The sequence below is a fragment of the Mya arenaria genome, chromosome 4 (assembly GCF_026914265.1).
Source record: "Mya arenaria isolate MELC-2E11 chromosome 4, ASM2691426v1".
NCBI lineage: Eukaryota > Metazoa > Mollusca > Bivalvia > Myida > Myidae > Mya > Mya arenaria.
The window spans coordinates 69,029,654-69,040,808 of NC_069125.1; the positions used below are offsets into that span (position 1 = coordinate 69,029,654).

General features: G+C 36.5%; 1 protein-coding gene across 1 annotated transcript; it reads left to right on the forward strand.

The window, feature by feature from the left end:
* Positions 1-66: 66 nt before the first annotated feature.
* Positions 67-9,204, forward strand: LOC128230625 (GPN-loop GTPase 3-like). The gene is made up of 8 exons (XM_052943066.1): positions 67-244; positions 2,979-3,087; positions 3,439-3,526; positions 3,808-3,887; positions 4,266-4,506; positions 4,974-5,073; positions 6,551-6,679; positions 8,756-9,204. The coding sequence occupies exons 1-8, from the start codon at positions 197-199 to the stop codon at positions 8,807-8,809; spliced, it is 849 nt and encodes a 282-aa protein (XP_052799026.1). The 5' UTR covers positions 67-196; the 3' UTR covers positions 8,810-9,204.
* Positions 9,205-11,155: the final 1,951 nt, after the last annotated feature.

Genomic DNA, 11,155 nt, shown 5'->3' on the forward strand with positions numbered 1-11,155 from the left:
AAACTTCCATCAAGTCATATTTAATGCTGTAGATGAAACTACTGACTGTTTAAACCATTTTGAAAATTACCATTTTCGTCTAGTGTTTATTTTATTTACCATTGGTAGACTTAAGCGGCCCTTTTTTCAACACAACGTGATAGGAGATTCAATGTGTGCTTTATTCAGTATTTACTGACAAAGCATATCCATCAACATGCCTAGATATGCTCAGCTGGTTATTGGACCTGCAGGAAGTGGGAAGGTACGAAATCTTGGGAGTTTTAGACATATGTACATTGTTTGTATGTCTGTACATTGTTCGGATGCATGTTTATGTTCGGATAAATGTCATTTAAATGATACCTGCCACTTTAAATATTTTCACTACCGTCTCCATGGCCTAGTGGTTAAGGTGTCCGCATACGGACCGGGAGGTCGTGGGTTCGATCCCGGGCCGCGTCATACCGAAAGACGTTAAAAGTTGGTACAAGTAGCTCCGTTGCCAGGCGCTCGTCATTTAAAGGGTAGTTCTTGGAAAAGTGGTGTACTCAATACTGGTTTTACCCAAGAAAGTTGAATCCCGTGTATCGGATTTTAACCTTCCACCCTATATCCAGAAGCCTGTCAGACTTAGCCGGCACGTTCATCCCCATAGCTTTCAGCAAATCCAAGTCCAATCCGATTATCACAAGTGGTCCTTTTACCCCCATAGCATAGTTCTTTGGAATAGCCTGCCCGTCAATGTAGCAACTCTGCCAGCAACAGAACTTGATAGGTTCAAACAGGCAGTGTCAAGCTTACAATATTAGTTTTACGTACTATCATATTTTACTTTTTAAAAATGTTCTCACGACTAACATGTTTTAACCATGACTGGATTTTGTTTTTCTATTCCATGTCTCACAATGTTATCTTTTATTTCTTTCTTTCACTTTACTAACAGTCCGACGCGCACCTGCCAGTAATACTCGAAAGAGGGGTTCGGCAGTATTCAAAGATAGATAGATAGATAGTATCGGTGCTTTACACCTAGCACGTTAAAGAACCAAGAGGTCTCTTCGCAAAGAGCTAGGGTATCGCACCCGGATCTCTTGTATCTCACCTGTTTCTTTAAGTCTTCCAATGTCTGGATTTGACTGCGAATAGCTGTCAGTTTTATCTCATGTCACTTATGGCATTTAAACACAATTTAAGTCGTGATGTCGTCATGGCGGGGTCAAACCATAATGCAGCCAATTGGCGCGGGCAGACCTTGATAAACTCAAATAAACAAACAAACATTTTCATTGTACAAGATTTGAGTACGCCGACTTGGGTCATTCACAAAGTTTGTGCTCAATCTAGCTACCTGCTAAAAAACGATAATGAGGCTCAAGGACCGATCTGATTGTTACTGCTGTGTTGTTTACCAATTGCCATTCATTCATGTAACTGTCACAGTCGCCGATTGATTTGCTAAATATATGGTTGTGTTGGAAGCGCAAATACCATTCCAAAACCATAAGTTTTTCTGCAATTTAGATTTGATAGAAGTTTAAACAAATATGAATCAATTATAAGTATCTGTCTTGAATATATTAAATCGAGTTGAAATTACATGTATGTAATTCAATATGTTAATTTAAAGTAGGGCTGTGTATCGTCACTCAACTCACGATACGATATGTATCACGATACGGAGTACGCGATTCACGATATATCACGATATGCTTATATATGTATATATATTTATTTTTTTATGTAGGACTTTAATGTTTGCTTATTTTGTAAATTGTTGAGCATATCCTTACCAAAACTGCATTTTTTAATGTTTTTATTATTTTGTAAATTGTTTGCTATATTATTAAATGAATATTATTTGTTAATGATTGCTATTTTCAAATTGTTGATCATATTTTTATTAAATGAAAATTGTTCATTTAGTTTTGCCTCTTTGTTAAATGTTAATTGTTGAGCCTATTATTGTTATTAAATGAGTATTATTTATTTGTCTTTTGTTCTCTTTACTACCGGTAGTATTTCCTTCCGCCATTCTTGACTTTGCAGACGACTGAAAATGTCAAAACAGCGAAAGCCACTTCAGTCACATTTTCGCAAATAGCTAGCTCGCAGATTCCAGTTTTTCCCATACCTTTTGTAAATCAAAATTAAAAAAGAAAATTAAATTGCAATTTTTTTAATAATTTTATTTTCATTTTTTATTTTAGTTTGAAAAATAAACACGGCGTAGATAAGTAATAATGTGTAACGTACTTTGCTAGCTCTACCTGCTGTTTGCGAAAATGCGGCTGAAATGGCTTTCCCTGTTTCGACAGTAAAAAGTGAAAGTTAAAAAAATGATCGTGCAAAGATGTTTGGAAAGTGTTTTAAGCATACAAATCTTAAGTCGAGGTAACGAATCTAACGATACACACGATTTTTTACAATGCGATATGATACAGTATATCGTCAGGTACCGAATCGCGATTTCACGATGCACCAATGAATCGTTACAGCCCTAATTTTAAGCATAATTTGCATGTCACATGTGTTGCCCTTTTTTGGTTTTAATGGACCAACTGACAAGTTTTTCAAATCTTTCAACTTAATAATAGGCCCTTGGAAAAGGAAATGCAATTTTACAGTATTGTAGCATCTTGTTAATTTCTCTGAAGATAATTTCTCACTCAGTCATATAAAAATCATAGCCAACCTTCTGACCCAAAGTAAAAAATACAATTGTTTAAGGTTAGGATTGTATTTCTTTCTACTGTACAGTTTTTACCAGTCCTCCCGTGTGGAGGTTCAGGGCCTATGTATATACGACCAGTCGACCCCTTCAGGGTTGAGCATGCTTTTCTCTGAAGGAATCTGTTGCGTCTTTGGTCTCACATGTTACCACAGTATTCAGATAAACTTTTTCAATGTGCATACTTGTGATGACTTAAATATGTTTAGTAATGCAGTTATTTGGTTTACTTTCTATATTGTATAATGTATTTCTTTCTTCTTTCTAGTCTACATATTGCAGCAACATGGTCAAGCATGGAGAAACCATCAGAAGGAACTTCCATGTTGTAAATCTGGACCCAGCAGCAGAACACTTCGACTACCCAGTTCTTGTTGGTAAGATTACACATTACATGTCAAAAAGAAATGTACTAATTCAGACTTGTTAGCGTAAAAATTCATTTTTGAGGACTGATGTTTTTTTATGGAAAAGTCATATTATTTTTTATAACTTATGATTTGATTGCATGTTATTGATTATTCCTGAAACTGTATTACAATACATATTTATTGTTATTGTAAAGCCATTAGATAATTGAGAGGAGCTTTAATTGTTTCAAATTCAAAGAAAAAGTTTAAGGTGATACCAATATGTTTCCCATTTTCTTCATTTTAAAATGTTTTTGTTTGTTTCAAATTAGGTTTTTGTCTGAATTAAGTAATCTTTATGTGGCATGTAAATTACAGATGTGCGAGAGTTGATACAGGTTGATGATGCCATGGAGGATGAATCGCTGAGGTTTGGTCCAAATGGAGGCCTGGTCTTCTGCATGGAGTGAGTTGGTTCAACTGATTTATTGATGCAGTTTAGAAACAAAAAATAGGGAAAAAATAGCAAAAAGAGGGAATGGTTTTTACTTATTAATGTCAATACTGAAAAGAAAACTTCTCAATGTGTGAAAAAAGATACACTCAAACAAGTTTTCCTTACTTCTAAAGACCCTATTATACAAAATAAAACTTTGAAGAAGTAAACTTATTATTGAATAATCACTGCTTTCAAATAGATATGTGTTTGTTTGAGTGTTCTGAAGTAATAAGAAATCTTTTTTTCAGATATCTTGCTCAGAATTTTGACTGGCTACATGAGCAGCTGGAGGATATTGAGGATGACTACATCTTGTTTGACTGTCCAGGTTGGTTCTCAAGTCTTTACTCATGTAGTTATGTCTGTGTGAAAGGGTAGCAGTAATTCTCCATGATGTTTGCTGAATTCATGGGAGTACTGCTTTTTTACATTGAAAGTAAATACCAGTACAGTTAAAAATGTTTTCTCTTTGTGATGTAGGAGGTTTAACCTTGCACATAGCTTCATGTTAATACCCTAATGACAGATAAGCTATACAACCATTTTCCAGTGATGGAACGAGGAGGCTTAACCATGTTCATAGGTTCATGTTACCAGTAATTAAACTTTATATCCTAATGTTACATAGAGCTATACACTCGCCCTTGGTGATGAAGCAGCTGGTGGAGGCTCAACCATGCCCTCAGCTACATGTTTATATCCTTAGGTCAGATAGAGCTATACACTCACATTCCGGTGATGAAGCAGCTGGTTGAGGAGCTGCTGAAATGGAACTTCCATGTGTGCACTGTTTACCTCATAGACTCTCAGTTTCTCATTGAGGCATCCAAATTTGTGTCTGGCGTTCTGACTGCTCTCTCTACCATGATGAACTTAGAGACGCCCCATGTTAACGTGATGACTAAGCTTGACCTGCTCACTAAGAAGGATAAGAAGAATCTTGAGAGGTATAAGAATTGGTATCACAGTGTGCTTGCTTTCTTATGTCCTTAGAAAATAGATTTTGTAAACCAAATAAAAATAAGAAGTCAGAGATTGTATAGATTTGTGTATGAAAACAAAGAAAACGTTATCAACATTTGATAAAAAGCCTACTGTTGGTGGCTGATTACCCAGATGTAATAATCATAATTTTTAACCAAATTTGTATCACTGTTTATAAGTATGACTTTCTTTCTGTTTGTCATTTCAAAAGTAAAACCAAGTTGGATAATTGCTTACATGGATATCTTTTGTTGTAAGTTCTTTGCTTTATGAATTTTCAGGCATCTGTTATTCAACTACTAGTATATCAATACTCAAGACAGGGTACCGGTATATTTTACATAATACATTGCATATTGTTGTGTAAGTACATGTATATGTTGTAAAGTATGACAGTGGCAACCAGTTACAATGACATTTGTGTTTGTAGGTACCTTGAGCCATCAATGCAAGGCCTACTGTATGAGGAATTTGAAGATGACAAGTTCAGCAAAAAGTTCAAGAAACTCAACTCTGCCATTGCTTCTATGGTAACTGCAAAATTGAGTTAAATTTACCTAAGAATTAAGCCATTTTTGGCACGACTATTTCAAGAATAAAGGAGAGCTATCCTACTCACCTTAGCATCAGTGGTCAAGTCTGTGTCACACCTTTGTTAAGGTATTGCATGTAAGCACCTTTAAGTCATTATCTCAGCAAATACATCATAATTGGCATTGAAACTAGGGATGCAAACGAATGGCAAAATAGATATTCAAATATTCAGTAATTCTTTCGATCGAATATTCGAATACCGAAATACATATTTTAGAAGGTGTAGTTAACTGCTATTATTATTCACTAAAGTAGTAGCCGGGTCATTTTAACCCTATTTTGTCTTAGCCGCGGCGGACCCTGATTTTCCCGAAAATGAGCCTTTGAAATACTCCTTTTTCAGGAAGAAAAAAGCAATACATTATAAACAGACAAACAACAAACACGAATAATTCAATTCCAGTGCCTTTTGTAAACAATGTAAAATTAGATGGATTCCTAACAAACAACAAACACGAATAATTCAATTCCAGTGCCTTTTGTAAACAATGTAAAATTAGATGGATTCCTATTAAGTCAAACAGTGTTTTGCGCCAATGGAGGGTCTTTCCGTAGGATGATCAGCCTCGTTCTGAGACTGACCTCTAAATTGACTAATTATAACTATGGAAAATCCAAACCAACTCGGGAACTAGAAAAACGAAAACATGGATTGTACAACAATAGAGGAAATATATCCTTATACCCATTTCAAAGCTAGAAAATTGTATCGAAAGATGGAAGCAACAGCATTATTGTAGCACAATATTACATTATTGTGGCATTCATATCATCACCTCGAGTTGCGTTATGTTGCACAGCATAATTTGCAGCCAAGACAACACATTGGTGTTAAAGCCGACCCCTAGCCAGTTATTGTAAAAGTACCGGGACTTTTTATAGTACCCGACGATATATCCCTAAATGACACATGACGCATGTCTAGTCATCACATTCACACCTCTGGCACTAGCGGCATTGTAAAAACAAGATAAACGAACATTATAAACAACATCAGTGATGAAGGCAAAATGCTTTTTATTCTCTTTAGTGAATTATTTTTCGAATATTCAAATACTGATTTTGACATTCGAATACCAAACGTTTGATCGAATATTTGAATATTCGTTTGCATCCCCAATTGAAACATATGATATTTGTTCCCAACTATCAATCCTACTTAATTCATGAAGTAAGATACAAACTATTTGGAATATAATGCAAAGTTTGGCCATTTGACAGCTCTTGTTTTATTTATAATGATATTGATTTTTCAAGGGTTAAAGGCAGGCTTTTAAAATAGTGTGAAGGAACCATATTTGTACTTTCTTGTTTTAATAAATTGAATGTGTTCATTGTAAAAAATGTCATCATTGTAAAGCAGTTACATTTAACAACTAACTGTATATAAATTTATCTATTCTATACATGTAGATTGACGACTACAGCCTTGTGCGTTTCCTACCACTGGACCAGTCTGAGGAGGAGAGTATTAACGATGTGCTACTGCAAGTAGACACATGCCTGCAGTACGGGGAGGACCTGGAACCACGGGAGATGAGGGTGGGTAATTGTTGTGGTATATGAGGTATGTAAGGTAGTTGGAAGGACCTGGAACCATGGGAGATGAGGGTGGATAATTGTTGTGGTATATGAGGTATGTGAGGTCGTTGGAAGGACATGGAACCACGGGAGATGAGGTAGGGTAATTGTTTTAGTATATGAGGTATGTAAGGTAGTTGGAAGGACCTGGAACCACAGGAGATGAGGGTGGGTAATTGTTGTGGTATATGAGGTATGTAAGGTAGTTGGAAGGACCTGGAACCACGGGAGATGAGGGTGGGTAATTATTGTAGTATATGAGGTATGTAAGGTAGTTGGAAGGACCTGGAACCACGGGAGATGAAGGTGGGTAATTGTTGTGGTATATGAGGTATGTAAGGTAGTTGGAAGGACCTGGAACCACGGGAGTTGAGGGTGGGTAATTGTTGTGGTATATGGGGTATGTAAGGTAGTTGGAAGGACCTGGAACCACGGGAGATGAGGGTGGGTAATTATTGTAGTATATGAGGTATGTAAGGTAGTTGGAAGGACCTGGAGCCACAAGAGATGAAGGTGGGTAATTGTTGTAGTATATGAGGTATGTAAGGTAGTTGGAAGGACCTGGAACCACGGGAGATGAGGGTGGGTAATTGTTGTAGTATATGAGGTATGTGAGGTAGTTGGAAGGACCTGGAACCACGGGAGATGAGGGTGGGTAATTGTTGTAGTATATGAGGTATGTAAGGTAGTTGGAAGGACCTGGAACCACGGGAGATGAGGGTGGGTAATTATTGTAGTATATGAAGTATGTGAGGTAGTTGGAAGGACCTGGAACCACGGGAGATGAGGGTGGGTAATTGTTGTAGTATATGAGGTATTGAAGGTAGTTGGAAGGACCTGGAGCCACAAGAGATGAAGGTGGGTAATTGTTGTAGTATATGAGGTATGTAAGGTAGTTGGAAGGACCTGGAACCACGGGAGATGAGGGTGGGTAATTGTTGCAGTATATGAAGTATGTAAGGTAGTTGGAAGGACCTGGAACCACGGGAGATGAAGGTGGGTAATTGTTGTAGTATATGAGGTATGTAAGGTAGTTGGAAGGACCTGGAACCACGGGAGATGAGGGTGGGTAATTGTTGTAGTATATGAGGTATGTAAGGTAGTTGGAAGGATCTGGAACCACGGGAGATGAAGGTGGGTAATTGTTAGAGTGTATGAGGGGTGTGAGATAATGGGAAGGACCTGGAACCACGTGTGATGTGGTCGGGTAATTGTTTAGAGTGTATGAGGTATGTGAGGTCGTTGGAAGGACCTGGAACCACGGGAGATGAGGGTGGGTAATTGTTGTAGTATATGAGGTATGTAAGGTAGTTGGAAGGACCTGGAACCACGGGAGATGAGGGTGGGTAATTATTGTAGTATATGAGGTATGTGAGGTAGTTGGAAGGACCTGGAACCACGGGAGATGAAGGTGGGTAATTGTTAGAGTGTATGAGGGGTGTGAGATAATGGGATGGACCTGGAACCACGGGTGATGTGGTCGGGTAATTGTTTAGAGTGTATGAGATATGTGAGGTCGTTGGAAGGACCTGGAACCACGGGAGATGAGGGTGGGTAATTATTGTAGTATATGAGGTATGTGAGGTAGTTGGAAGGACCTGGAACCACGGGAGATGAGGGTGGGTAATTGTTGTAGTATATGAGGTATGTAAGGTAGTTGGAAGGACCTGGAACCACGGGAGATGAGGTAGGGTAATTGTTTTAGTATATGAGGTATGTGAGGTAGTTGGAAGGACCTGGAACCACAGGAGATGAGGGTGGGTAATTGTTGTAGTATATGAGGTATGTGAGGTAGTTGGAAGGACATGGAACCACGGGAGATGAGGGTGGGTAATTGTTGTAGTATATGAGGTATGTGAGGTAGTTGGAAGGACCTGGAACCACGGGATAAGTACTATTATAAGATGGCACACTTTACTCTGTTGTATCTTATATAAAATCAATTAAGGCATTTCATTTTGTTAATCAGGAAATGCATTGGTATAAACTGATTGAATAAGGCAGAATATTTGCTTATCCAAGTGTTGATGTTTGCAGGACTATGAGGAGGACCCAGATGATGACTATGTTGACAGCGGCTTTGATGGATGACAATTGCCACTAGGATCACCAGGAGATACGCTTGTTTGTGGGCTGACCCCATTTACAGCTCATGGTTAATGTCTCATACCAAGAGCTTTGTCTTCATTCTGACAGTGGACATTTCATCGCTAAAAAATCTTTGAAAGATATGACAATGAGATGAAAAATACTTGGGCACTATAACATTGTGGAGGTCATATCAAATTCATTGATTGGGATCATTGTGAATAATGTGTATATGCCAATCAGTCCAGGCAAAGAAATAGTCATGTTTGTTTTTTAAATGTGATATTACTAACTTTGGAAGAACAATTTGTACACATACATGACTATTCCAACACATGTTCAACCTTAAACTTCTATACTTGTTTTGTTTATTTTGATGATTAAAAACTACCAAAGTTTGTGTTATAATCTCTAGTTCACATTACCAAACCTGGCAAAGGATGGAACAAAGTCATACTCTAATTATTTATAGTCAGTTCAAAAGTTCATATGAGCTTATATTTTGTACTGTTTTACTTTTGCTGACTCAAATAAAACCTCATCCTACTTCATTTGGATGATTGAAGTTACCATATGTTTTAAAACTGCCTGTTGTTGGTTGCCTTCTATAGTACACAATACTGCAGATATGTGAATCTCTGGTTGAGCCAGAGAGGTAGATATGATTCTCCAGAGAGGTAGAATTGGGTCCAGAGAGGTAGATTTTATAGAATGCGTGTATTCAACAATTTCTTCAGTTTTTGTGGGTTTTAGGTACACCTTGTATGAAATTTTGTCTTTATTTATTTTTGTCCTTGCTTAACCTTTTAGGCATTTAATGATGGAAAACACTAACTCTTATCTAGTTTCTTGATTAAAATTACCATTGAGTCATAATATAAATAAATAATATCAATGTGTATCGTATACTACTAGTTTTTGGTACTTCTGGAAATGTTTTAAATAGGGATAGTTACATAATAATGCTTGATAATGTTTAGATAGACATCGTGTGAACAATATACTCTGACTCAAAAGAAACCCATACAGAGAAAGGTACATCAAAATGTACATGTCAAACAAAAAGCAATTACACTTGTAGCGCATCTATTACTTCCCCATATTTCACAGAAACACTAGGTTAAAATTAATAACATGACTCATTTAAACCATTTGAAACTTGTTTGTGTACAGCCCTTGCTCTTCTGTATGATGTTCATAATGATATTATGGGATTAACTAAATTCACCGAAATATGTGAACAATTTGGCAGATGCTGCAAATATTTTTAATAATACAATCACAATGTAATTTATTATGTCAAGTCATACCTATCAAAGTATTCAGTCGGATTATGACCAACTATCAGGACCATTTCAGTTCTTATACACAATACACTTTAAAAGAACAACTCTTTGAAACACTGGTCACACCAATGAGACAATTAAGAGTGAATCTGCATGTTTTTATGTACAATTTCTTATTGTGTAGATAATTTTCTTTTGATGTCGGATCCATTGAGAACATTTATTTACAGGCGCGTAAAAAGTGTGTAAGTACTTTCTCCCTGTTCAAAATAACTTGTTTTAATTAATCTCTTTTTTGTTCATTACTAAAGTATTGTATTATCTGAAACCATTGTTTGAGCATTCATAATTAGTAAGGATGAGACAACATTTAATTGTTGCATAATATTAAAAAGAATTGTTTAGAAATTGCATTTAAATTATAACTGCACTTCACAACACAATATATATACATCAACTAAAGATATCATTCAAGATGGTTAAAAGAAAAAAATGGTTATTGCCTTAATAGAAATTACAAATGCTTTTGGTCCAGGCAGTCTTTTATACCCTCGTTCATCAAGTTAACACTGAATATACATTATTGGCAGAAGGGCTGATATACCTATCCCACTTGGTTGGTAATATGCAAATTAGCAAAGCCCGGGCTCTGTGTGGATTGAAAATTTACTGTATATAAAGACCAATGGATCCCCTCAGGGTCGAGCATGCTTTTCTCTGAAGGGATATGTTGCATCTTTGACGTCGCATGTTACAAAAACAAGGGACTGTTATACTTAATCCAACTAAAACTTAACATTTCTGAAACTTATACAATACATTCATTATAATCAACCGACTACTTTACAGATTCCAAAGTCTCGAAATGAAAGTGATACAATAAGCATAAATTTATTTTCTAATTATAAGGCAATACTAGTTGATTTTTTTTCAGATTATGAGTCCATTAAAGCTAGAAAGTGTATTTTTTCTTAACATCATTAAGACACTATGGTATTTCTCTTTTATTATAAATGGCGTGTCTGACCATGTATGTTTAGATAGCGATCTCCCTCGATAAGCA

Bases quoted from the DNA above. Each gene is read 5' to 3' on its own strand.
- LOC128230625 (XM_052943066.1), top strand. From the start codon at position 197: ATGCCTAGATATGCTCAGCTGGTTATTGGACCTGCAGGAAGTGGGAAG. The intron at 5,074-6,550 runs GTAACTGCAAAA...CTATACATGTAG, and splicing joins ACTCTGCCATTGCTTCTATG to ATTGACGACTACAGCCTTGT. The intron at 6,680-8,755 runs GTGGGTAATTGT...TGATGTTTGCAG, and splicing joins TGGAACCACGGGAGATGAGG to GACTATGAGGAGGACCCAGA.